Source organism: Peromyscus maniculatus, chromosome 1 (assembly GCF_049852395.1).
Source record: "Peromyscus maniculatus bairdii isolate BWxNUB_F1_BW_parent chromosome 1, HU_Pman_BW_mat_3.1, whole genome shotgun sequence".
Lineage (NCBI taxonomy): Eukaryota > Metazoa > Chordata > Mammalia > Rodentia > Cricetidae > Peromyscus > Peromyscus maniculatus.
This window is the reverse complement of record NC_134852.1, coordinates 92,873,917-92,901,828: the sequence shown is the minus strand read 5'-3', so window position 1 is coordinate 92,901,828 and position 27,912 is coordinate 92,873,917. Positions and strand designations below refer to the sequence as shown.

The 27,912-nt window shown below is 48.0% G+C and overlaps 1 protein-coding gene, 1 long non-coding RNA gene and 1 other non-coding gene across 3 annotated transcripts in view; 1 reads left to right on the top strand and 2 right to left on the bottom strand.

Annotated features, from left to right (window-relative positions):
• Nucleotides 1–16,501, top strand: part of Fsd2 (fibronectin type III and SPRY domain containing 2) — a 35,228-nt gene extending 18,727 nt beyond the window's left edge. Inside the window, exons 8-13 of the mRNA XM_006969976.4 lie at nucleotides 1,560–1,694; nucleotides 3,351–3,501; nucleotides 7,429–7,562; nucleotides 9,447–9,579; nucleotides 13,572–13,748; nucleotides 16,106–16,501. Coding sequence (XP_006970038.3) covers nucleotides 1,560–1,694; nucleotides 3,351–3,501; nucleotides 7,429–7,562; nucleotides 9,447–9,579; nucleotides 13,572–13,748; nucleotides 16,106–16,358 — 983 coding nt within the window. The 3' untranslated portion in view covers nucleotides 16,359–16,501. The remainder of the gene's footprint in view (nucleotides 1–1,559; nucleotides 1,695–3,350; nucleotides 3,502–7,428; nucleotides 7,563–9,446; nucleotides 9,580–13,571; nucleotides 13,749–16,105) is intronic.
• A 3,571-nt stretch (nucleotides 16,502–20,072) lies between these two features.
• On the bottom strand, nucleotides 20,073–26,303 carry LOC102906748 (uncharacterized). The gene is made up of 3 exons (XR_006072910.2): nucleotides 26,134–26,303; nucleotides 23,087–23,238; nucleotides 20,073–20,367 (listed from the first exon to the last, which is right to left on the bottom strand). It is a non-coding gene; the product is annotated as an uncharacterized LOC102906748 (long non-coding RNA).
• Nucleotides 21,653–21,780, bottom strand: LOC121827009 (small Cajal body-specific RNA 15). The gene has a single exon (XR_006069158.2).
• Nucleotides 26,304–27,912: the final 1,609 nt, after the last annotated feature.

Here is a 27,912-nt window from a genome sequence, read left to right as displayed (position 1 = left end):
AGCAATGTCCCCCATTGGCCAGGTATTTGAACACTTGGTCTCAGCTGGTGGTGCTGTCTGGGGAGGTTTAGGCTGTCACCTTGCTAGAGGAAGTACATCACTGTGAGCGGGTTTTCAGGGTTCGCAGCCTCACCCCACTTCCAGTTCTCTCTCCTTTGAGCTCGTGGTTGAGGATGTGAGCACTCGGCTTCCTGCTCAGCCCTCACACCTGCCTCCTTCTGGGCCTCCCTATCACAAGCAGCTCTCACCCCTCTGAAACCATACACCCCAATAAATTCTTTCTTCCATTTGTCACATTGTTTTGTTGTAGCCAATACACTAGTCTATTCCTAAAACTGTGATTTCATTAATAACCCCTGGCTTCTGAGAGCAGATTTATCCATGCATGCAGGGTCCTCAGTTTTGTTTGCTTTTTAATTATTATTAGTTTACCAAGTAACAGATTTCTTTGATACTTTTTCATACCTTTTAATTGGTTAGATTTCTGAGAGAAGGTCTAAGTGGTCCAGAGTGGCCTCATTGAATTCACAGCTCAGCCTCCTGGGTATAGGATTATAAATAGGCACCACCATGTATTAGCCTTGTGCCAGTTAGTTTTTGCTCTGTAACAATACTTCTGCCTCCAAATTTAGTGGCTTAAAATAACACACATTTATTGTTTTATAATTTTATGGGTTGGTTAGACAATTCAGGACTGAGACCCCTTGAGTGTGATCAGATGGTCTAAGGTGGCCTTACTCATTATGATGGTTTATCTCCATGGTCAACTTGAGAGATTTAACATCATCATGGAGGACTAGAGAGATGGCTCAGAGGTTAGAAGCACTGGTTGTTCTTCCAGAGGTCCTGAGTTCAAATCCCAGCAACCACATGGTGGCTCACAACCATCTGTAATGAGATCTGGTGCCCTCTTCCAGCCTGCAGGGATACATGCAGGCAGAACACTATATATGTAATAAATAAATCTTAAAAAAATAAAATCACCATGGAAACACATCTCTGGGTGTGTCTGTGGGGGTGTTCCCAGAAAGGTTTAACAGAGCAGGCAAGACCCACCTGATGTCTCAGACTGATTGAGACAGAGAAAACACTGAGCATCCGCGCTCAGCTCTCTGCTTCCTGAGCGTGGATACAATGTGAGCAGCGGCCGCCTGGCCTTTCCTGGCCTGACCGCAGGAACCCCTCCTTCCTGAAGCTGCTTCTTAACTGGTAAAAGTAACTAATGTCTTCCCCTCTGGCCTAAGCTAGGGCGGCTGGTGCAGGGGTGGGGGTGGGGACCTTCTCCCCATGGTCTTGAACTCTCCAGAGGGTGTGCTCAGACTCATTCCTAGGTAGCAAAAGCGTTCCAGCAGTAAGTGGGCAAGCCTATCCTGTCCCAAGCCTCCTCTTACATAGTCCTGACTGTCACCAACTTAAGCCCCACTTCTGCCTAGGAAGCCAGAGCCTCTTAGCACACACAGGTCACGCCTGCAGGGGAGGGAGGAATCCGCAGCGTGGGACACCGTAAAGCAACGTGGCATTTTAAGATCTGAATTCTGACTTTTTTCTTTTTCTCCCAGAAGTTACCATGACAGTCAAAGAAACATACTGCTCAGTGCGAAATCTTGAGCCAAATACCCAATATGAGTTTTGGGTGACGGCTCAGAACAGGACCGGCTGCAGCCCCGCCAGTGAGCGCGCGGTGTACATGACAGGTAACAAGCTGTTCGTCCTCATTCTAGGCTAAGCCAGGGGTTTCAGGTTTCTGGATGGGACTGGGCTTTCAGTTTCATTTGAAAGATAGAAAGTCCTGTGGGGTTTCTTTTCCTTTCTTCCTGTATTTCGTTTAATGCATTAGGTCTACATGCCTGGTGGTGTAAGGACATTTTTCCCCAAGGTTGGCCTGCTACCCACAGTTATACTGACACTTGGGACTTGTATTAAGTTAATTCTATTAAACACCATGTCCCAGGCAACAGTTCCAGAGGGATAAGAGTCGCAGCAGAGACATGGCAGCAGGTATGGTGGCCGAGGCAGGAAAGTGAGGGCTCCTATCGTGAACTGCAAGAGAGAGTGAGCTTGCAATGGTGTGAGTCTTTACATTCTCAAAGCCCACCTACGGTGACACACTTCCTCCAAGGCTACACCTAAAACTCTCCAAACCGGGCTACCAACCGGGGACCAAACATTCAAATGCCCCAGACCGTGTGGGACACTTTCTACTCAACCACCACAGGGTTAGTGAGCATCCTCAACCCCGGAAATGTCTGAAAGGGCTCCAGGTGCTACAGGTTTAGTGAGCATCCTCATCCCCGGGAATGTCTGAAGGGGCTCCAGGTACCGCAGGTTTAGTGAGCATCCTCATCCCCGGGAATGTCTGAAAGGGCTCCAGGTACCGCAGGTTTAGTGAGCATCCTCAGCCCCGGGAATGTCTGAAAGGGCTCCAGGTACCTCAGGTTTAGTGAGCATTCTCAACCCCGGGAATGTCTGAAGGGGCTCCAGGTACCGCAGGTTTAGTGAGCATCCTCAACCCCGGGAATGTCTGAAAGGGCTCCAGGTGCCACAGGTTCAGTGAGCATCCTCAGCCCCGGGAATGTCTGAAAGGGCTCCAGGTACCACAGGTTCAGTGAGCATCCTCATCCCCGGGAATGTCTGAAAGGGCTCCAGGTGCTACATACAGGTTCAGTGAGCATCCTCAACCCCGGGAATGTCTGAAAGGGCTCCAGGTACCGCAGGTTTAGTGAGCATCCTCATCCCCGGGAATGTCTGAAAGGGCTCCAGGTACCGCAGGTTTAGTGAGCATCCTCAACCCCGGGAATGTCTGAAAGGGTCCCAGGTGCTACAGGTTCAGTGAGCATCCTCAACCCCGGGAATGTCTGAAAGGGTCCCAGGTGCCACAGGTTTAGTGAGCATCCTCAACCCCGGGAATGTCTGAAAGGGTCCCAGGTACCGCAGGTTTAGTGAGCATCCTCAACCCCGGGAATGTCTGAAAGGGCTCCAGGTACCACAGGTTTAGTGAGCATCCTCAACCCCGGGAATGTCTGAAAGGGCTCCAGGTACCACAGGTTTAGTGAGCATCCTCATCCCCGGGAATGTCTGAAAGGGTCCCAGGTACCGCAGGTTTAGTGAGCATCCTCAACCCCGGGAATGTCTGAAAGGGCTCCAGGTACCGCAGGTTTAGTGAGCATCCTCAACCCCGGGAATGTCTGAAAGGGCTCCAGGTACCGCAGGTTCAATGAGCATCCTCAACCCCGGGAATGTCTGAAAGGGCTCCAGGTGCTTACATTGCTGTGGTGTTTGTCCATGGCTCTAAACAAAATAGCTGGGACTGAACCTAACGGTTGTTCCTGTCTCCTTTCTCCCGCGCTTAGCTCCCTCTCCCCCCACTATAAAAAGTGAGGCAATCAGAAGCTGTGAAGAGGCTGCGCTGATTTGCTGGGAGTCTGGGAACCTGAATCCTGTGGACTCCTATACAGTGGAGCTGGTCCAGGCAGAAACACCGGAAGCCTCGGGGGTAACTGAGTGAGTCTGGACGGCCTTCACTTGTTGCTAAATGTAGCATATGCAGTGTGGGGACAAGGTCAGAATTTGCGACACATAGCACCTTAATTAGGATACTTAAGGTTCCCAAGAAGTAGCTAGAATGCTAATGATCAGGAATGATGAGTACAAGTGGCAAACCCTGTGCTAGCTTTTCTTTTTTTAATCCAGTTAAGGGATGGGAGGGTAATTTTTGTTTTGTTTTGTTGTTGTTTGAGACAGGCTTTCTCTGTGTATCTCCGACTGCCCTGGAACTCACTCTTACAGACCAACCAGGCCTTGAACTCAGAGATCCCCCTGCCTCTGACTCCCAAGTGCTGGAATTAAAGGCGTGCTCCACCACCACCTGGCTCTGGGTGGGTAATGAAGGGCATTGTGGGTAACAGTGCTGCTGAGCAAGTGTGCATGTCTGAGTTAGGATCCCCAGCACCCATGTAAAGAGCTGGGTGTGGCTACTCACCTGGAACCCCAGTGCTGTGCTGGGGGGGAACAGGAGGACCACTGAGGCTTGCTGGCTGCTAGCCTAGCTCCAGGATCAATGAGAGACCCTGCCTCAAAGGACTGAGGCAGAAAATGGCAGAGAACCATCGCCGTCCTCCTCTGCCCTATGTGTGTACACATGGGTACATACACCTACACACACCTACGTGTGTACAGACTGCACACATTTGCACACTCAAGCACACCTGTGCACACGCACAGACACACACGGCATGTAATCAAGATGTACCTTTAGGCCAACCATAGCGGCACATGCCCGTAAACCAAGAGCTTGTGAGACTAAGGCAGAAGCATTGCCAAGAAATGGCCAGGGTCAAAGAGTGAGACCTTGTCTCAAGAAACAACAATAAAAACAAAATAATCCCAGCACTCGGGAGGCAGAGGCAGGGGAATCTCTGAGTTCGAGGCCAGTCTGGTCTATAGAGTGAGTTCCAGGGCAGTCAGGGATACACAGAGAAACCCTGTCCCAAAAAACCAAACCAAACACCCCCCCCCAAAACAAAACAAAAACACACAATCTAGGCATGGTGTTATAATCTATAATTCCAGCACTTGGAAGGCGGAGGCAGGAGGATCCGGAATTCAAGATCATCCTCCTCATCATCATCTATAGAGCAAATTCAAGCCCAGCATTGGTTTGAGATCCTGCCTTAAAAAAAAAAAATTTCCTTTTCATTCATGTACCAAGTATCGAGCACTGAGGACCTTAGAGAACTAGAAAGACACACTTCTTGCCCTTGGAGCTCATGGTTCAGGAAGAAAAATAAGTACATGCACACTTATAAACCACGTGTGAAATACCAAGTTCAGAGAGAGAGAGAGAGAGAGAGAGAGAGAGAGAGAGAGAGAAACAGGATGGAGGGAACGCTAGTGGAGGCGGGGTCTGCTTTTTGATAGACATTCACACTGAGTCCAGGATGGGAGGACTGAGCCCGAGAGGGGCAGGAGCGAGCCAGATGTTTTGGGTGAGGAGATGGACTTGGTGGACATGACCTCGGGGACAGGAGTGGGCTGGATACACTGCAGGAACTGAGCTAAGGTGACTGAAGTTAGGAAGAGGGCACAGGATCGACAAACGAGACTCAATGTACCATGTGCAAAGGACACAGAAGCCGTCTGGAGAGTGGGAGGCCTTCCCAAGTCCATGAGGACAGGACATGGTGGCCGCCAGGGTCTACAGGTCCCAAGAGGCCATGGCGAGGCACCACAGAGGAAGTGTGTGGCTGCTCCTGGCTCATAGCCAGGCCGTTCTAAAGCGTACAGATCAAGGACTCATCCAGCTGGGCAGCCCCGGCCCCTGGCACGGAGTCCAGAGGAGCTCTGCTGTGGAGTGCCCGGCCGCACTGAGCTGCAGGGAGAGAGTGGAGACGGCCTTTGAGGCCAGCTGCTAGGGAGGCAAATTCTTTTATTATTAGTAGTAATTTATTTATTTTTACATCCCAACCTCAGCCTCCCCTCCCTTCTCTCCTCCCACTCCCTCCCCCCTCCTCCTCTTTACCCCCAATCTACCCGTCCTCCATAATCACTCAGAAAGGGGGCAAATTCTAATGCTTGCCTTGTATGGGAGCCTGTGTAAGAAAGTGTGAACTTACTGTAGGCTGTGGACAGGACAGAATGCAGAATGTCCTTCCCACAGGGGACCTTCCATAAAGACTTGTATAAACTATGATAAGCAAACACACTTGAAGCAAGGCTATGAAGCATGTCTACATTGTCTCTATGGGAAAGGCAAAGGCCCGGGAGGACTAGCCTTGGTTCTTCTCTCATGACCAAAGATGATAAGACACAACATCTGGTATATTCCCTCGATGTGCTTGTATTTGCCTAAGCTAACTGTAAACATCACCTCGTGCTTCGCTCGCTCTAATAATAAAATGAGAGTTGTTTACACTACTCTCGAGCTCAAACATTTGGAGTCCCCTGGTTACCCTACACAGATCTTTGGCATTTTCCTTCGATCTGGGGAGACTCAGCATCACTGGCCGGGCTGGTTGACAGCCATGGCATTTACCATGTATCCTGTATTTATTATATCCATGTATTTATCTGTCCTTGCCAGCATCTATGTGCCTATAACCACATCAAAAGCTGACCTTTGCTTTCTATTTCTAAAGATAGTCAGAAGTCGGGGAGGGGTCCACCACAGTGATTCAGGTTTCCTTCGCTGTTTATAATAACCTGGGACCTTGGACCAACCCATAATGATGGAGCCCTCAGAGGAAAGGTCAGCAGGCTGGGTGTTCTGAGGTGGTACTCACTCTCCCAGAACTGAATCACATGTCCCATCACCAAAGGGAAGGTGGTAGCTTCTTCACAGGCTATGGCTCTTCCTTCCTCCATCCCTCATTCCATACTAACAATCCTTCCTTCTCTGGCTCCTTCTTGACTTTCTTCTTGTCATGAATACCATGGTGGTCTCTTGAGAAATGCCTCTCTTCCCATACAGACTGAAGTTTCCCCCAGGGCATATATAGCACCTGGAATGGAAGATGCTTTATTAATATCTACTGAATGAACAAGCAGACCTGCTCCTCTGGCCCTGAGCTGCAGCCTCCAACATGACATTAGTCCTTGGCTGGGTCAAATGTCATGTCTGTGCATGAGCACCATCCTGAAGACTTCTCTTGTCCACTAAACTGATGAGTTTGACAGCCACAGAAATCCAGATGGCACTATTATAAGCTTGTATTCTCATACAGTCTGTAGGAGACCAGCCTCCGCACTTATTTACCCCAGGAACTCTTGAGGAATGAGGGATAAGAGACTTAGTTAGAAAGAGAGGCGAGAGAAACAGAAAACACAGGATAGACTCCAGTGAGCCTGGATCCTCATCCACTGGCCCAGAACTTTATTCCAAAGGTCTCTTTATAACAATGCCAAGGGGTGGAGCAAAAGACCTCCCCCTTGCTAGTTACAGTCACCTGGTACCCAGGCCTGTGGTCCAATCAACCTCTTATGCAGTCCTGCTGGGTACAGGCACTAGGAAACCTAATGGGCTCCAACAACAGTCCAACTGAAATGAATGGGATTACTCTGCGGCAGCTGTTTTTAACAAGGTTGTCTGTTCACAAACACACACTGAAAGGCTTCTCTGGGTCCAGGATTATTCTACAGTGAGTGTCCTCAGTCCCGCCCTCAGGGTGGTCATGGCCCTAACAGCCAGAAACAGACACAGGGTGCATATTCCACAACCCTTCAGCAGACACTCGGAGCCCAGTGCTAGGGGCTTGGGAGGGAGATGGCCAGACACAGACTAGCAAGCAAGCAAGCAAGCAAGCAAGCGGCGAACCGTGGGCGGCCTGCTCTGGTGACTCTCCTGGCTGTGCTGCTGTGGGTCAGAGCACAGTGGGTGTGAGGGGGATGGCTGTGCTGGGGCTCATGCCGATGGTCGCTCTGCTCTGTGCACAGGTCTGTTGTCGGCATCCCAACTTGTGAGTCCCTGATACAGCTGCAGCCCGGACACAGCTACACGATCTACATCCGCGCCCTCAATGTCGGAGGCACCAGTGCCAGGAGTGAGCCTGCCACAGTGCACACCACAGGTCTGTGCCCCGGCTCCACACTCTTGGCGTGCAAGATCAGCCGCTTCGTTGTAGACTCAGTCCTGCTAAGAGCGCTCCAGAAAACTATTATGGACCCAAAGGGGCTCCTGGGTCCTCAAAGCCCCTGCTCTCCGTTTATAGATGAAGGCTCAAACCCCAGAGAACTTGGGTTGGCTGAGAAAGTGCTAGAACTCAAGGTTTATCTCCATACCCCTCAGGTACCAGAGGCAGACCCACTGGGTCTGGATGGCTTATATACTTATCTACTTTTTCTTGTTTTTTTGTTTGTTTTTTGTTTTTTTGTTTGTTTGTTTGTTTGGTTTTGTGTTTTAAGATAGGGTCTTTTTTTTCCCCCCGAGACAGGGTTTCTCTGTGTAGCTTTGTAGACCATGCTGGCCTCAAACTCACAAAGATCTGCCTGCCTCTGCCTCCCAAGTACTGGGATTAAAGGTGTGTGCCACCACTGCCCACCTGAGATAGGATCTTACTCTGTAGCTCAGGCTGGTCTAGAGTGCAATATGTAGTCAAGCCGACCTGGAACTCAAGGTAATCCTCCTGCCTCAGCCTCTCCAGGGCTGGGCATTGTAGGTGTGAGGCACCCCTAGTTTGTAAGAGGGTTTTTATGACATCCTCAAGAACTCCAAGTAGCCATGGCTACCTCCTGATTCCTGCTGTCAGACACACACACACACACACACACACACACACACACACACACACACACACACAAGTCAACTGAGTCTCCACCATTCAGCCTCCTCCCTGCCTCCATGTTCTGTCTGACCATACTAGGTGCTGACATCCCTTCTTATCTGCCTTCATCATGTCAGAGAACTAGCATGTCCCATGTCCAAGTCCCGAGTGAGCAGAGGCCTCATTAGAAACATCTACACTCCCATGACCCCCTCCCGGGGCATTGCTACAGCTCTGCACCTTGAGCTTTGCCAGGCCTCCAGAAGCTTCACAGAGCAATCCAGTTCAAACCGGCTGAGTGGGTGGCCTCCAGGTGAGCAGCAGAAGCAGAGAGCCTAGCCAATGTTTGGGGACAAATTTCCCTTGGCTGAGATCTTTCACGGAGACACACTGTGCCTCTTTGTCCCCATTTCCATTGGCAGGAGAGGGCTGCCAGGAGAACCCACTTCCCATTGGCAGGAGAACCCACATTCATATTCTCGCCACAGAGATGGGAAAAGCAAGTCGGGTGTTTTGAAATAACAGATGCTGGCTCTAAACAGACAAACAATGACACAGAGGGCGAAGGACAGCCAGCTTTATGTCCTCTCTTTTTTAAACAGCAAAGGATTGAACCTTGGCTCACACCCAGCATACAAAAGGCTGAGGCAGGAGGATTGCTACAAGTTCAAAGCCAGTCTGTGCAACAGAATGGTTTCAGATGAGCGTGGGCTGCAGTATAAGACCCTGTCTAAAAAACAACAACAAAAACCCAGATTCTCTTGATTTTGTTGATAAGGTTAGAAATTCTTACTCAGGTACAAACACTCCCAGCCTGCTAAATACAGACCTGGTCTCTAGAATCAGAGGCGAGAGTTCAATCTGAGTGCTATCACTTGCCAGCCTATTTCTTAACCCCCTGTGTCTTAGTTTCCTCATCTACACAATGAAGACAGTAACACCTATGTCTAGGTATAGCCTAGACTAAGGACTAAGGGGGAGAAGATGTGCAGACTGCTGCATGGCACTGAGTGTTCAAGTCCCGCCCTACAATAGTGGCCATCCCTATCCACAGGTTGCTCATGACTGCCAGGGGTGGGCTTCTGTGCATCCCTCTGGACCCGACTGTGTGCTTGGGTAAAGCCACCAGGCCACCTTGGGAAAGTCCGGCAATGACTGGCTGGGGCTTCTAGATGTTCCCTCCCTCCACAGGAAGCTATTTCCAGCTGAACAAGGACACCTGCCATCCCTGGCTGACCATTTCTGAAGATGGGTTCACAGTGGTTCGAAGTGAGAAGAAAACTTTCAGAAGGGAGCTGCCACCCAGCAAGACCCAGTTTACCAGGTATCCGACTGGCCACTGGATGGAGCACTCGGGAGACCTTACCTTTGTTATTTAGAGGAAGTCGGATTGTGACAAAAAGATGCAGCTGTTGGGGAGGAACCCAGAAGAGGGAAAGACTGTGGTGGCCTCTGCAGAGGGAGGTCCCAGGCTGTGGGGACTATGGGATATGGCCAGGATATCAGGTCACATAGCACATGGTAGAACCCAGGCTCTGAGTACTTCCCTTTGCTGTGAAGGGTTCCCCTTAGGTCTGTGGTTCTCAACTCCTTTAGGGGTCTAACAACCCTTTCACGGGGGTCACCTAAGACTCTCCTGAATACCAGAACATTATGATTCATAACAGCAGCAAAATTAGTTATGAAGTAGCAACGAAAATAATTTTATGGTTGGGGTCCCCACAACATGAGGACCAGTCTTAAAGGGTCAAAGCATTGGGAAGGCTGAGAAGCACTGCCTTAGCTCTTGTCCTCACAGTCCTGGCAGTTCATCTGACAAAGCAGTGCACACACCGCAGAGCTGAAGGGAAGGGACCGCAGCACAGTGGGATCCTCTGCAGCTTCTTCATGAGTTTTCTGTTTTGTTTTTTCAAAACATACTAGATTGTCTTAATGAGTTTTATGAATTTTTTTCCTTGGTTTTTTGAGACAGGGTTTCTCTGTGTAACAGCCCTGGCTGTCCTGGAATTCATTTTGTAGACCAGGCTGGCCTTGAACTCACTGAGATCCGCCTGCCTCTGCCTCCCAAGTGCTGGGATTAAAGGCGTGCGCCACCACCGCCGCCTGGCTAGTTTTGTGAATATTTATAAGGCAGGCGGCAGGTGTCCCTTTTCCCTCCTAAATCAAGGTAGACCAGATCTCCTTTTTAGAGTATTTCTTCTGAACCTCTAGGAAAGCCAAGAGCAGTCAAAACCATGATGCAAGTGATACATGATGTCAGGGTGTCTAAGGATGAAATGAGTGCGTGTGAGTGGCAGTTGGAGAAGCATCCTGGATCCTTCGTTTCTGGCTTAGCCTGAAGAACTGCAGACAAAGATGTTTGCCATTCTGGTCCCTAGGAGACAGGAGAGAAGCCCTGGTCCTCACCCGTGCTTACCTGCCCCATCACCCTCACCCAGTGGTGCTTTAGACCAACATGGTGGAGTGAGCCAGTCCGAAAGTGGGTGCAGAAAACTGTCTTTGCCCTCACACAAGACCTGAGGGCAGATGTCACCTGGGGGCTGTCTGTCTGTCCAGCTCGCTCTTTCCGTCTAGAGCTTGGTACATTGTGCTGAACTATTTGCCTATGCCGTTCTTCTTTCTCCAAGGAGATATAAAAGGCTGAAAATAGGGGCTGCTATACAACAGGGAGAAAAATAAAAAGCAACAGAAGGAGATGGGCAGATTAACTCTCAAGGCTGAATCAATAGCCAGGCTTTAGCCAGTAAACATGGCCTCTCCTTCCAGGTAGTCAAAAGTTAGAGCTCAGAGGACCTGCTGAGGAAGACAGGGGCCCGACCACTGTCAGCAGCAGCTGGAGATGCAGCTCCTGGCTGCCAGCTATACCAGTCCAAGGAGAAGCCCAGACCACAGTTTCAGGATGCGGCGGTATTAAGTAAAGGTGGAGTTTACTAAGAGGAGCCTTCCTGTAGAGCAAGCATGGGTGGAGGGGCAGATGGAGACGGTTTAAGAACAGTTGTCCATACTCAGGGAGGTGCAGGTGCTCCCAGTCGAGTCTCACTTAAGTGGGTTTTCAACTTCTTTTGAGAAAGAATCTCCTGTGGCTGTGGAATGCCTCGGATGCCTTATCTTTGTCCCTGCTTCCCAAGCCCTGGGAGGACAGGTGGTGAGCCAACATACCTGGCTCTGGAAGAGGCTTTCTGACCATCCCTCTTTAGAGGAGCTAAAGGCCACCTAGCACTTCATCTTGAGATATGTGAGAGTTGAAGACCCATTGTCTTGGCTCTTTAGGGGTCCAGCTGAGTTAGAGAGCCCTATTTTAATTCACAATTCCAGTGTATCTGTTGCCCTGTGAATGGCTGTGCTGTGTGTAAGGATGGAGAGGAAGATACTGTCTATGCTGTCTGCTAGGTCTCTTCAAGCAGAGTCAGACATGCCTACAAAAGACAAGGCATCACTGGAGCCTGTCTGGTGTGCTTTCTATTGCTGCCACCATGGCCAAAAGCTGTCCCCATGACCAAAGGAAGAAAAGGCTAATTCTAATCTTATACCCACCTCAGGTGTTCTCAGGAGCCATCCACCTTGTTTTTGAGACATGGTCTCTTACAGGGCTGGGGCTCAGCTAGTAGGCTAGACAAGCTGGCCCAGAAATATGTCACACCACCATACCAGCTGTGTATGTGTGTGTGTGTGTGTGTGTGTGTGTTTTTCTAAGACAGGGTTTCTCTGTGTAGCCCTGACTGTCCTGGAACTCACTTTGTAGACGAGACTGGCCTCGAACTCATAGAGACCCACCTGCCTCTGCCTCCCAACTGCTGTGACTTAAGGCAGGCACTGTCACTGCCCAGCTACCTTATGCATTTTTTAATTGTATTATTTTATGTGTACAAATGTTTGCCTGCATGTATGTCTGAGCACACGATCCTGATACACACAGAGTCTGAAACAGGGCATCAGATCCCTGGAACTGAGTTACAGACTTCTGGGCTGCCATGGGGGTGCTGGGAATCAAACCCAGCGGTTAAGTACACAAACACGGAGTCATCTCTGCAGCCCCCAGGTTTTTTAGTTGGGTCTGGGCCTTGAACTCAGGTCTTCATAGATACAAGGCGAGGACTGAGCTAGCTCCCCAACCCCTGAACAGTGAGTCTGTTAGCCAAAAGGAAGATCTGAGAGGTGCATACCCCTCTCTGTTACACTTTAAACAGGGGCTCTGGCAGGTGAGAGGGGCAGGAACATGATGGTTTCCATTTGAGTCACTGAATTTGCAACAGGGAGAGATGTGGGCTGCCTTCCCAAAGCTTTGCTCGGGCAATCAAACAGGGCTTAAAGAGTGGAAGATGTTTGATGTTGGACAAATCTTCCCAGCTGGAGGCTGCACTAGGTTTGGCTAGAACAGGAATCTTGACACAGATGAAACATAGATACTTTGGAGGTTCTGATGTGGCCCCACTTGCAATGGAAACCTTCCCTCTGTTGAGTACTTCGTACACCAAAATGTCCCTCTGAGCTGTCGGTGATGGTTCCCAGGGGAGGCAGGGGGTCAGCTTTGATGACTGGTGAGGAATGTGGTATCTTGCTTTGAGGTCACTCTCTAAATCTCTTTCAAAAGCTTTATCATTCTCAGCCAGGAGGTGGTGGCGCACGCCTTTAATCCCAGCACTCAGGAGGCAGAGGTAGGAGGATCTCTGAGTTCGAGGCCAGCCTGGGCTACAGACTGAGTTCCAGCAAAGGCTCCAAAGCTACACAGAGAAACCTTGTCTTGAAAAAAGAAAAAAAAAAAAAGAAAGTTTTATTGTTCTCATCCTTAGTGTGTGTGGTGTGCATGTGTGAGTGCAGACAGACACACGCCATGGGAGGACATCACGGTGGAGTTGACTCTTTCCTTCCACCTCCTGTGGGATCTGGGGGTGGATCTCAGGTTGTCAGGCTTGCACAGGCCCCGTCTACACCAGCCCAACCTCTGGAGTCTGTCACCTGAGCATAAAGGTTACCTCAGAGATCCTTTATTCTGTACGCCAGTCATGAACTTCAAGCATATGGCGATACTTCAGCCCCTCCCACCTTACAATGAATCTACCTTCATTACTAGAAATGCCGTAGCCATTTCTAAGAGGCAACAGAAACTGTTCTGTGGGTTTCGGTGTTAACCTCATCCATTGCCAGGTGGTGTAATATTCCAACCTTCAGCATTAGTGTGGCACCCTAAATGAAACATGTTCCCACCTTTTGATGGAACCCAGGGCCTTGTGCATACTACACAAGCACCCTAACACCCTGCTCCCCCGCCCCCGCCCTCCTCCACTCCCACCCCATGCTTCTATTTTCTAAAACCAGGTGTGTTGCTGTCATTGGAAACCTGATTCCAGTCCGAGGACGCCATTACTGGGAGGTGGAGGTAGAGGAGCGTTTGGACTACACCATCGGTGTGGCCTGTGAAGACGTCCCGAAACAGGAAGACCTGGGAGCAAACTGCTTGTCCTGGTGCATGAGGCACACATTTGCCTCCACAAGGTAAAACCAATCTGCACACCCAAAGTGAAGGTTTAAAAGACGCAAGTAAGAGGTTTCCTGATAATCAAGGTGCACGTGTTCACTTAGAAAAGTCACAGGTGTTCCAAGAGTTGTCACCACCCACTTCTGAAAGAGAGCAGCTAAAGCTCATGCTGTGCTCTTCAGGTACCAACAGTGTCCTATACAGTTGTTTTTTTTTTTATTTTGTTTTGTTTTTCCTGTTGAGTCAGAGTCTCACTGTGTAGTCCTAACTAGCCTGGAACCTACTCTGTAGACCAGGCTGGCCTTGAACTCAGAGATCCACTTGTTTCTGCCTCCCAAGGGTGGAATTAAAGGCATGCTCCACCAGGCCTGGCCTGTACTGTCCTGTATTTCTACAGTGTGATCAAAGGCCACCCTTACAGTGGCTGGATATTCCATCCAGTACAGATGATCAGAGCTTTGCTTCCAACCCAGGCAGTTTGGCTCCACAAGTGCAGTTCTTAACCACTGGCTGTTTCTTCATTTACGATCAGCTCCTGTATTCCAAGTGTACAGCTGCTGTAGAAGCCTAATTCCATCTTAGGTCAGTGTGGCTAATAGGTCCACTGTGTAGAACAGCTCTGCATGGAATGGTTCCATGTGGATGGAGGAAAAAAGTCCCAGAGTCCCGGCCAATGCACCAAATGTTTGGACTTATAAGGCCATGGCAACCACCTTCCTTTACTTGAAAACTTGCAAAACAAAGCACACATGCATGCCCCCCAAGTCCCAACTAAGCACCTCTTATAAGATGCAGCCTCTGGCCGGACAGTGGTGGTGCTATGCCTTTAATCGTAGCACTCAGGAGGCAGAGGTAGAGCACAGGGTGGGAGTGGAGGGGGGTAGGGGAGCTGTGGGGCGTTTACCCACCAACCCCACAGCTTCCCAGAGTTTTCTTGAATGTGAGCAGCAGGAAATATTAGATAGAAGGATTTATAGCAGAGAATCTTGTGGAGATAAACAGATAGAAAATAAAGGATAGCCTCGAGAGGGCCTGGAACCTTTTCCAATGGGCCCCGACTGTCTCTGCCCCGGGGTTTTTATAGAGACGCCAAGGGGTGGAGCAAAAGACCTCCTCCCCCAGCACAGCCAAGTGCAGACCATCTCAGACACCTGCACTCAGGCCTGTGGTCCTGATCATCCTCTATGCGGACCTGCTGGGTAAAGCCACAAGGAAGCCGAGAACGGGCTCCCACAGGGAGCAGGGTGTTAGGGTGCTCTAACTCTGAGTTCGAGGCCAGCCTGGTCTACAGAGTGAGTTCCAGGACAGCCAGGAACCCAAAGAGGCAGGAGATGCAGCCTCTGACACTTTTTGGCTTGATGAAGTCTGGCCATGACCAGTGTATCATGGTCTTAGAATGTCATTGGTCATGTCCAAGCATAGAGAGAACAGAGCTTTCCCTGGAGAGATTTGGCTTAGACTGGACTCTGCTAACCCTCCGAACCACTTTGGGGATGAAAGAATTGCTCTGCATACACTTAACCTGAACCAAGAATAAAGCTCAAAGGCTTCTTTAGTTTGGAAAGAACAAGGGTTAGAGCCAGAGAGAGAAGATAAAGGAAGCATGGGAGTTGGGGTGGGGAGGGAGAAGGAGCCAGTGGAGGATGGGAACAAGGCCTCCACTAGACCCACAGTTTTGGTTCATGCTCTTGAGTCCCTTGGTAGAGAGAAGGAAGGGACTCATTTGCTCTCCAGTAGCTGCTTAGTTTCAAGGAGTGTGAAGGGGAACAGAGATGGAGACTAGCTGGCTCGCTGCCATAAGTGTGGATCTAGGGAGTCCGAACCGACGTTCTGGACAACACGGTTCTTCAGATGTCTATGTCCTGCGGCTCGTTTTGATTTGGGCCACTTTCCAAAGCACACAGGTTATATAATAAAAGGGTACAGGTAGTGCTCAGCCCTCACCTGTGACAGCCAGGTGCCCGCAGCGTCCTGCTCAGTTTAAGAAGTGGGTGTCATGGAGTCCTGGTTCAGTTCATAAAGAGAGCCTGTTTCTCATGAGGACCCACAGAGCTCCCTGTTTCAAATGTCTTTACTCCAAATGAGTCACACACTGGCTTCAAAGTTCTTCTTTCTGTACAATTCTGATGCAGTGGAAGTCCATGGTTCTGTAGAAAATCTTTTTTTAGGTGAAGAATTCGTTCAAGAAAGTCTGAAACAGCTTTGGGGCGAACGTTAGAGAAAGCAGTTTGGAAATGTCATGTTACTTGGTAGTCGGGGATTACAAGAAAGGGGCGAAATCACAGCAGGAGTATAACTCAAGTCAGTACTAAACACTCTGCAAACAGCTCACTGCAGTTTCCAAAGCTCTGCTGTATTGACATTGCACTTTCAGGCACCGGTATGAATTTCTGCACAACAGGACAACTCCCGACATAAGAATCACAGTTGCTCCGAAGAAGATCGGCATCCTGCTAGACTATGAAAACTCCAAGCTGTCCTTTTTCAACGTGGACATTGCTCAGCACCTGTACACATTCAGCTGTCAGCTGCACCAATTCGTGCATCCCTGTTTTTCTTTGGAGAAGGCTGGACGCCTAACGATCTGCAATGGCATCTCAATGCCAAAGCATGTCGCTTTTTTTTAGGCCTTCTGATGGTGTTTCAGGTCTTCCTGTCCTCTCCCTGGGTCACCCTGACCTTGCTGGCTGACCTCGGTATTCAAGTTTCCTGCGGCCAGCACAAGCTCAAGTTCACGGTAGTGTCTGGTAGATGGTGTACTGAGCCCATTTCATCTGATGTGTACTCATCCAGTGTACGGCTCCCTGCGTGGTGCCGGGGAGCCGTTACCAGACCAGGCTGTCGGATGAGGGGTCAGACTCTGAATTCAAAGGACTCTTGTGGGGTCAAACCACACTTGTCTGTTTGTGGATATGTAAAGTGTTTTGAGTCTCCTAGCCTATAGATCTAGGGATAGGGTCAGGAGGTCATGATGGCTTCAGCAGGCCCTGCACATTGTGACATTACACTATTTACTAAGGACAGACCCAAGAAGGCAAAAAAAACTCTGCAGAAATACCATTTTGTATTTTTCCTTGTACCAGGAAGTCAGGTACTCGTCTCAAGACCATGTGGTAGACTGAGTAAGAACGGCCCCCACAGGCTCATCTATCTGAATGCTCACTCATCAGAAGTAGCACTATTTGAGAAGGATTAGGATGATTAGGAAGTGTGGCCTTGTTGGTAACGTGTGTCACTGGGGGTAGGCCTTGAGGTTTCACAAGCCACGCCAGGCCCAGTCTGCCTGCCTGCCTGTGGATCAGGATGTACCTCTCAGCTACTGCTCCAGTGCCATGAGTGCCACCATGCTTCCCGCCGTGATGATAATGGACTAAGCCTCTGAAACTGTAAGCAAGCCCCCATTACCTTTTCTAAGAGTTGCCTTGGTCATGGCGTCTCTTCACAGCAACAGAATAGTGACTGAGATAGAAGTTGGTACCAGCGACTGGAGTCCTGCCATGACAGGCCTGACGATGCTGTTTGTTGGAGGGATATGGAAGAATTTGGGACTTTGAACTAAAAAAGCGGTTGGACATTTAAGTGGGGCTTAATGGGAGCATGGAAGACAGTGCTGAGGGTGATTTGAACTGTGGGGGCCCAGATCAAGAAGTCTGAGTGGGGATGAATATTAGTAAGTGGCCTGCAGACCACTCTTACACCGTTTTGGCAAAGACTGTGGCTGCTTTTTGTCTTTGCCCTAGAATTCTACCTGAAGCTAATTGAAGTTCTGGATTAGGATTTAGCAGAGATTTCAAGACAGCCTGGCACTGAGCCTGTCATGTGGCTATTAATGATTGCTCTCATGCAGATTTATAATGAAAAGGAGTAAGAGCAAGGCAAAATAAAAAATGCAGTTTGAGGAGAAAAGGAGCACCGGGAAAGGTTTGTTATAGAGCCACGCCCTGTCTTCAAGGAGACAAACGGTTTAGAGAAAAGCCTGATGCTAGTTGAATAGAGTGGGACCTCAGGGCAAGAGTACACCTAGCTAAGCTTCCAACTCGTGAAAGGAATTCAAGGAAAGCTTCAACAGTGAAGGAAATCATCCGCAACAGGAAGCTGATGCAAATGAACTGAGTGAGGGGGCCATGTTCCAGCCCCATCAACCAGTAGAACTTGGCAGCTTCGGCCATGTAGTTTAGCTTTTATGGTTTTTGTTGTTGTTTTTCGAGACAGGGTTTCTTTGTGTAGCTTTGGTGCCTTCCTGGAACTCACTCTGTAGACCAGGCTGGCCTCGAATTCACAGAGATCCGCCTGCCTCTGAAGTGCTGGGATTAAAGGGGTGCGCCACCACCATCCGGCTGTGATTTGGTTTTTGAGTCAAGAATACAAGGGCTTGTGGAATCTTCCTCCACAGTTAAGGATATCCACTGAAGGCAGATGTGTTCCCCTGCATGGAGGCCCAGAGAGTGTGAAGCTGTAAAGGTTGATTACCTTGGAAACCAAAACATGTTGGGGATGCCAGAGTTGTGGGATACCTGCCAAGGCAAGCTGCTAACAGGGAGTGGAACCAGCCTGAGAGAGAGAGAAGTGTGCTGCAGTCAACATGACTGAAATGATTCTGAAGCGTGCTTTGATATAGACATGGAGATACAGAATTTAGTTAGCTCTGCTGGGCTTAGGTCTCACTTTGGTCCAGTATTTCCTCACTACACTCCCCTTCCTTCCTTCGAAAAGGTAATATATATTCTGTGCCACTGTATGTTGGAAGGAAGTATGTTTGATTTTACAGGGGTTACAGTTAAGAGATTGTCTTGAGTCTCAGAAGAACTCTCAACTTGTAAACAGTGTTGGGCCAGCAGTAGAGGAGTGGCTAAGGCAGCCACCCAGCCCATGTTTCCTAACAAGCTGGCAGCAGCGTGGCAAGTTCCTCCCCGTGTACTGTTCTCTAACACCCGGTCTTCTCCTTCACAGTGGTCCTAACACCACTCAATTTTGAGATCACCTCTATGATGCTGAAGGGCAGGACAGTGTGTGCCTTGTTTACAAGTCGACCCTGGGGGCTAACACATCGACAGGTGCACACCCATACATGCTGTGTAAACAAGGGCCGTCTTCCTCCAACCACTGCTCCTCAGCTTCATGCTGCTCTTGGTGGGAATGATGGCAGGGCTCTTTCAAAACTATAGCAAAGCACCTATGGTGGGAGGAAGGAAACCTGAAGGCAGCGTGAAGGAAGAGAAGGCACCTGTGGCTCAGGGGAGCATTACTTACTTACTCTTTCTTACACACACACACACACACACACACACACACACACACACACACACACACACACACACACGATCTACTTGTGAATGGGGCGCTTTCCTTATGTGATAAGGAAAGGGCCAGAGATAGATAGAGATATGAGAAAGAACATTAGTGATGATTCATTCTAGATATTGTCACAAAATGTAAGCAGCCAGATTTGAAACCAAGAACTGGGTCTGATTTCTATTTTGTACCTACTTTACCTAAAACCGTATAGACCTCTGTTTCCCTTCAAACAAGGAAAAGTATTTGTCTCAGGGATGTGAGGCATCACAACAAACCTAAGTACCAAGTAATAAATGACACGTGGTATATTTATGATGTTTCAAAGTAATCATCAGCCCACCAAAGTCAAAGCTGGGTCCTAGTGAGAAGAACACACTCTAGCCAGCAGCTCTCAGGTGCCATTTAGTGACCACGGTACCTGGCTCCATCAGCTGCATTCCTGGCTCCCCTGTTCACATTTCCAATATCCTGCGCATGTCACTGTCAAAGCTCAGGACTCCAGCTGCAGAGCAAGAAATCCACTTGTAAGACAGCAGGAGACTGTTGAGTCCCCTGTCCCACGATACCACCCAACACAGCAAAGTCCTACTCTGACCACCCAGGGCTTTGTTGACGGAAACACCCTTCTCTTTGGAACTTTATTTTCTAGACTGTCAAATTCTGACACAATAACTCTCATCTCCTTCCAGACTATACTTGGGTGAGCAGCAGTTCAGACTACTGATTATCACCTGAGAGTTTTAACAGCTTCTGTCTGTCTGTCTGTCTGTCTGTCTGTCTCTCCCTCTCTGCCCTGTCCCCCACTCCCACACACACACCTGCCCTGCCAAGTTGGGCCTCTAACATTGCACAGAACTGGCTGAAACTGTTAATGAAATATGCATGTGTATATAGTGAAAGGTATTCTCAGCTACTGAAATAGAAACCACCAAATGGGAAAAATGGATCACAGACATGGCCAGTTTGATTTCAGAGTTCTAGTAGGAATTCCTGGAATCTATCACACAGAACACAAACATGGGTAAATGGCAAAAACATGACACCTGTTAAGATTTTAATACTTTTTTTAATTTAACAAGATATCTAGATCTTTGGCATTTACAATTTACCTAAACTAGGGGTTGACCAACTTTAAGAATCACAGTTACTAACCATAAGGAACCTTTGTTTAAGCATGTTATCTTCTTCAAGAAGAAAAGATAAATCTAAAAGGGGAAACCTGCTGGATTTTGTGATATATTCCATGTCCTTACAATCCCATGCAGAAGCTGATGAAACTAAATTTCAACCAGGGGCAGTGTTTACCTCACGGTCATGCTCAGCTGCAACCTGCTGATAAACCTGTTTAAAAAAAAAACAAAAACAGAATAACATTAAAATTTTTTTTTTTGTGTACGAGTGTATGTTTGAGACAGGGTCTCACTATGTAACCCTGGGGGGCATCCTGGAACTTGCTATTTAGACCAGGCTGGCTTTGAACTCCTGCCACCACACCCAGGATAGAAAAGTATTTTAAAAAGATTGACCACTATAACCACGATCCCTGATACTGGGCAGTTAAACCAAATTACACTAACATCTGCTCTTCTCCCAGCGGCCCCTGGCTCACTGTGTAACTCCTGTGATGACTGGGTCACCACAAGTGCTGCCCCCCCCCCCAGCAAAGGAGAAAGAACCCATAAAACCTTCACTGGGCATGGCGGGAACTAGCGAGCATTTAGTAGCCAGACTATCCAGAATGTAACATCTTTACAGATAGAATGAACAAGTAGTTAGGGATGTGGGATAGAAGACAATACTGACTTCTGGTCAAATTAAAGTTTTTATTTACAGAATTTTTTTTTTGTTGTTGTTTTTGTTGTGGTTGGTGGTGACGACTTGTTTTTGGTTGTTTGAGACAGTGTCTCACTAGGTAGCCCAGGCTGACCTTACATGTGTGGCAATCCTCCTGATTCAGCTTCCCAAATGCTGGGATCACAAGCACGAGCCACCGTAAATGGCAAAAGCTGTTACATTTGATTGGCTCCCGGGACTGGAGAGATGGCTCAGCAGGTAAGGTACCTGTTGCCAAACCTGATGACCTGAGCTCAATCCCCAGACCCCATGTGATGGAAGGAAGGGAAGACCCTGCAAGTTGTCCTTTGAACTTTATGTTTATCATGGCACATAAACCTCCTCTGCACTCCCCACCACCCCATACACACACACAGTAAAAATAATGGGCTCCCTGCTGGTTCAAATGATGATAATCACTTGTACGCACGCAGTAAAATATTTCTGAAGCATGTACTTGGCTATCAGTGCAAAACAGAACAAGTTTATCAGCCGCTGGGCATTCTCAACGTCCCAGCCTCAAATCTGGTAAAATCACCACCCTACATGACTCACTCACCAGAAGCTGTACACAGCACAGTTTACTCTGCTGTGGCATTCTGTAAACGATACGATTCTCAAAACCTGCACTATGGGAAACGTCTTCTCACCTTTCTAAAAGCCCTGTCTGGCCTCCAGGCTCCTTCCTATCACTAGTAGAGTGAGACTGTGCCCACTCTGGCTCCCCCCACCGTTCTCATCTGTCCGTTCACTCCAACTATCTTCTGTGGTAAGACAGCAGAAAGTAGGTAATGGCTGTTGGTAGATGAGTAGGTCTTGAATTTATTTTGCAAACAAGACCTGTTCTATCTACCTTTTCATTTAGGAGGCTAAAGGCAGAGTCAGCTTGACTTCAAGGACTCTTGTTTGCTTAGTCTCCAGAAGAGTATGACTAAATCCATGACTAAATCCACCATTTAAAGCATTATTATTCTTTAGCTAGGCATGCCTGTAATCCCAGAACTTGGAAGGTAGAGGCAAGAGGATCAGGAGTTCAAGGTCATCGTCAGCTACATAGCAAGTCTGAGCCAGCCTGGGCTACATGAGACCCTGTCTGAAGAAACTAAACTAAAAGGTAGGAACAGTAGCTCACCCCTGTAATCTCAGCACTAAGGAAGCTGAAGCAGGGGGACTGCCCCAAGTCTAAGGCTAGTCTAGACTACAAACCTGTTCTCAAACCACCGTTCTTAAAATGCCTAGACAGTGAAGAAAAGAGAATTCAGAACTTTAAGCTTTAAGAGATCTCAACATTGCAGACACGGGTCCCTTACTGCCAATGGTTGACATAGTTAAATGCAAGGCGACAGTTTACCCTTAGCACCTGTCATTAGCAAGGAGGGTACCGATGACCTGGCACCACTGCCACTCCAAAGAGCTGTGGCTGCATGGTTCTTGTCAAGTTCACTGTGTCCCATCACGTCACTGTTTTCTGCTGACACCAATCCTGGAAATAAAGGAGCTCAACTCACAGGTGGACTGTCTTTTCTTCCTAGTCTCAGACTCTGCCAGAATCCGGTTTCTCTGATGTTTTCAATCACTCAAATTTGGTAGAATTAAACCACCATTTACTTGAGTTTTTTAAATTAAACAGGTTACAGCTGATTCAAATGACATGCAGTTACTAAGCCAAATACTTCCGTAGTATGAACTAGGACCCAAATCTACCCTTCCCCCGATTCCTGAGCCTACATTTGGATCTTTTACCCAAAGGGAACTTAAGCAATTTAAACAGACTGGTTTGGAGACAGGATGTAATGCACCCACTAGGAAAGCACCCAGCCAACAAAACTTGAGTTTCTCAGTTGTCTCCTTTAACAAAACAGGAGCATACTTCTTAGAAATGGACTGACTGGATGTGGACATTACTTTCCATAGGCCTGCCCCTCATTCTGCCATCTACTCTATTTCCTTCCACATCCCAAACACTAATCTGAAGGGGGAAGTAGCAAGAGAGAAGGAAGAAACAAGAAGCAACATCCGGAAGTACAGACAGCATGCTGGAAAAAGTTAAGATACTCAATACTGTCCTTTTATCATTTATACTTTATTACCATCAACTGATTCCTAGATACCTAGAGTGGACCTCCTCCTCTCTATTCTCCTAATGCCTGTGTGGCTCAGAATCACCTCTGGGAGGCACTGCCTAATTTTCACCTCTCTCAAGCTGAGTTACATGCCACACACTCACCATTGACATAATACTCAAGTGGTGATATTACAACCACTGGCCTGTGTCTGCTCCCCTTGAATTATGCATATCAAAGGCATGGTTGTGGCTGCATAATCTTTGAATACTCAGAGCATGGAAACAACTGCTCCCTGCTTTCAGGGAACTCATACCTGAAAAGAAACACAAGACATCAAATTAGCTTACAAATCAAAGGAAAAGCTTTTTCATTAAAAATCAAAGCACTGTCAAATGTATGCTCTTGGGGGCTGTGGGATGAGGTTAAAAACATGGACAGTACTTCTCTTCTGTCCAAATACACCTAGGGGCCTGACAGTCCCATTAGTAACTGTGGTGACTCCTAATCTGTGCCGAACAAGTGCAGAAGAACCAAGGGTGGTGTTGAGTGTGATATAGAATGATCCCCCCATTACTACAAGAAAACTCTGACACTCACATTTAATACTTGGTATAGTTTTGACTATTCTTAAATAGCCCAAAGATCTATGATATGCTATTTTAAGTACTCTGAATCATAAATTTGGTTCATAATCCTGGAGACTAGTGTGTCCAAGCTGCCCCTGACCTACTAACTTTAACTATCTACCGACACTTTGAGCATGGCACAACAATATGGCTATCTGCTAGTTTACTGAAGAGAGCACAAAGTCCTTGTGCTCATAGATAAACACTAGGGAAATGAGGAATGTTAAATGTGAAGGACTGTCTCTTCAAAGGAAAAGATATACAACCTGTTTTCCACCCAGAAGGCTGAATATGGTTAATAGCCTGGTGACCTCTGTGCTATTTGTATGGCCAGGGCTTCCCCAGACTCTTACTAACTGAACCAGAGTTGGCTAATAGCCTAAGTGACCTCTGTGATATCTGTATGGCCAGGGCTTCCACAGACTCTTACTAACTGGACCAGAGATGGCTAGGTGACCTCTGTGATATCTGCAGGGCCAGGCCACACCTGCCCCACAACCCTTACAAACAGGACTGGAGGTGGCTAATAGCCTAGTGACCTTTGCACTATTTATATAACTTAAACCACACCAGATCCTTCCCAAGGCCCTTTAACACATGTAGTCTAGCTATAGAATTTATCTCTATAGAAGAGGTGACATGTACTTTGAAAAGAGTTTCAATGTAATTATACCTTATTGTGCACACGGGATTGTGTTACACAAGGAAACTTTTTTTTTTCTTCAAAATTGTACTATCTTAAATATGCCTAAAATAAACCACTTTAGGGTCAGACTCTAGAAGTTTGAGCCAATTCCAGCTACTGAGTCATGCTGAACCAAACTTCCTTCTTGCCTCACATGGATAGACACTGCTGGCTGTGGTGTTTGCAGAGGCCACCCCCACACTTTATAACCTAAGGTTTTCATAGAGGAAATTATACCCTGTAAAGGTAATGGCAACAGCTATTTACTGGATTCCTTCTTCAATGTGAAGTGTCTTTAAAAATCATCTTATAGACCCCCTCACAAAGTGACAGAAAGCAACAATTAAAGTAACTCAGTACTTAGCAACAGTCCTTTTCTCTAAACAACTTTGCTCAGATTTAAATATTCTGAGAGAAGAAATCAAACAGAAGCACTCATCATTTCATCATTACTGAAATCTCATCCTTTTTTTTTTTTTAATTATTTTATGTGCATTGGTGTGAAGGTGTCAGATTCCCTGGACCTGGAGTTTCGGACAGGTGTGAGCTGCCATGTGGGTGCGGGAATTGAACCCGGGTCCTCAGGAAGAGCAGCCAGTGCTCTTAACCACTGAATCATCTCTCCAGCTCCTCATTCTTTTCTAACAAGGCAGTGGATGGTCAGAATTTTCATAGTGGGATCCTGAAGTCCATTATTTTAGGCCAGAAATGTATTTTCCCAGCTCTTCAAAGTACCCTAAGCCAATTTCTCAAAAATAACATTTAACTGATTAAAAGATTTCTACATAAGAGTTTATGGGTTCTCCCCTCCTCCCACCTTATATGCTGGGGATCAAACCCAGGGTCTTGCTCACACAAGGTACCCACCTTGCCAGAGCTACATTCCCCAGCCCAATGTAAGAAATTTTAAACAACACTTCCCTACTTACATAACCATCACAGTCAATAACAGGCGTGTTTTTGTATACTTACTTACCAATTAAACATTCATGAGCATGCTAAAGAGAGAAGGGAGGTGGAAACAGAACGGAACACAGCTGGTCACCAGCAGAAGGTAAGACGCAGCTAACTGGCCAACAGAAGGAACGGAAATGGAAACGACCTGTCGCTGGTCCACATCCCAATCGAATTAACTGGTAAATCTCTAGAAATAGGTCTGAGTCATTTACCTAAGACAATAACAGCAGTGAAGGCTGGGGCTTCGGCTTGCACACATGTTTGAGGCCCTGGTATCAACTCCTAGCAGGAATGACAGGCAACAGGATTTTTAAAGAAAATACATAATGTAAGTCCATTTGTATCCTTGTGTCTAGAATTATACAGCTTCTAATACTGTGCATATTACTGCATTTCAGGTGCTACTTCTGCCCATGTCACAATTCAACATAACCACTTGCCTATACAACAAAACGTCATTGTGAGCAATATTATATGGGTGCTAGGAACCAAATTCCGATCCTCTGTAAGAGCCACAAATGCTCTTACCTACTGAGCCATTAAACGGGTATCTAAATGCCCCTCACCACCCTCTTCACTTCCCTCAAGTCTCCAACCTTGACGTTGCTCACACATTCAAGAAGCTTAAAAATCACCAACTCGGTGAGTGTGCGCGTGCGTGCATGCGCGCTTAAAATGACTGCTACAGGTGATTCCTCAAACAAGAGTCGTCGACTCGGAATGCCTGGATCTGCAGAGCTCTGTGAATATGTAGGTGTGTATGCATGTATGTACGTACTACGCTTGTGTGTGTGCTTAATTAAACTTTAGTCTGTGTGAGTGCGTGTGTCTCCTTACACATCTATCTACCACCGCAGTTCCGTGGGCTTCCAATCCTCTTTTTTAAAAAGATGGAGAAAATAAAGCACAGAGAAGCAGGATCGACGCCTGGGTAGCTTACCCATCTCTTCTACTCCCATTCCTCCGACGCCTGCCACGCCAGCCAGCCTACCGGGACAGCGTCGCTGCCGCCGCCGCCACAGGAGGCCGGATAATGGCCCAACTTGACGCGACAAGAGGGGCCAGCATCAGGTGTCTGGCTCCTGGTCTCAACTTCTCGCTCCTTCCGGTGGAAAATTAGTCCCCTTCCGGTCTCGGGCGTGGGGAGGAAGTCCCGCCTGACGCAGCAGCGCGGCACCAATCACTGGCTTGCTGCTTGGCAACCGGGCCGCGGAGACTCAGGGCCAGGGATTTGGTTCCTGGGTGGGTGTGGAAGGATGCACCGCGGCTTGAGTATGCTGCTTTCAGCTTTCCCAGCAGGAGCCATCCCCGGAACTGCAGCCTGCCGCCCCGCCCCGGCGACGCTCCTTGCGGCCTTGCGCCACCCAGCCCTGGCTGTTAAGCTTCTTAGTGTTGCTCAGTCTTGCCACCCTGCTTATAGAGCTCTGCACCTCGGTGGGGCTTTTACTCGGTAGCCTTCTTTTCTCCCCCTGGCTGCGAGGCCATGCCTCTTCACCGAGGAAGGGACGGAGAGCGTCCTGGCCTTCCTTGGTCGGGGACGTGGTAATTTTGAGTCTAAGAAAATAGTAAAATCCCTTTTGGATTCGTTTCCGGGGTGGGTGGGGGGTGGGCAGCCCCGCCCAGCCCCAAGAAGGCCTCAAATGCTGAGACCTTAAACCACAGACTTGTTTGACATTTGCCTCTTGGTAGAGTCAGGCTTCCTCTGTCGTTTTGAACAGATTTCTTTGCCTTTTCGTGGTTTCCGGTGATTGCTAGAATCATGTATGTGCTATGTCTTGGAGGAGCCTCACTCGGTTCTGTTCTCAAACAGCGTTCTCCCTGTTTCTGCTTGTTTCTGTGTCTTATAAAAACATCAATGCTATTGGATTAAAAAGCCCATCGGTTCTAGTATAACACATGTGCAGTGTGTCCTTATTTTCAAGTAAGTTCACATTGTGAGGTTGCAGGAAAAGACATAAACTTCGGGGGCAGCACTAGCCACCCCAGTACGCTGTCAGAGTTCTCCAGGAATATGCAAACAAAGCTGGCTGTAGGAATGAATTCAAACAGCTCCTTTGGATCACTGAAGTTTGGGGCCAGATTTTGAAGCAAAGGAACAAAATAAGGAAACAAGAATTGGTCCATGAAAGCAGGTTTAAAAAAGAAAGTATCTTACATACAACAGTCCAAGGTGTTGGATTTTATATACAAAATCAGAAGCAAAAATGTTAATTTGTTACCAGTTTGAGCCAAACCCATTTAATTTTTCTTACTCATCATTTAAGAAGATGTAACTTTCTGGGCATGGTAGCACACTCCTTTAATACCAGCCCTCAGGAGGCAGAGGCAGATCTCCATGAACTGAAGGCTAGACTCGTGTCTGTAGAGAGTGCCAGGCTGACCAGAACTACACAGTGAGAAGGAGGAGGAGGAGGAAGGACAGGGAGCCAGGGCGATGCAGTGAGACCCACTCTAGGCATGGCCTGTGCTTTTCTCACCTGGAGTAGGCACCCTGGCTCCTCCGCCTGGAACGCTGCCATCAAGTTGCAGACCTTTACCTGCCTGGTTGGCTGTCATGGATGCTGTATTTTAGCATAAGAAATACTCATATCATTTACTAACCTTAGTGTCTTAGTTAGGGTTTCTATTGCTGCAACGAAACACCAGGATCAAAAAGCAAGTTGGGGAGGAAAGGGTTTATTTGGCTGCTCATCACTGAAGGAAGTCAGGACAGGAGCAG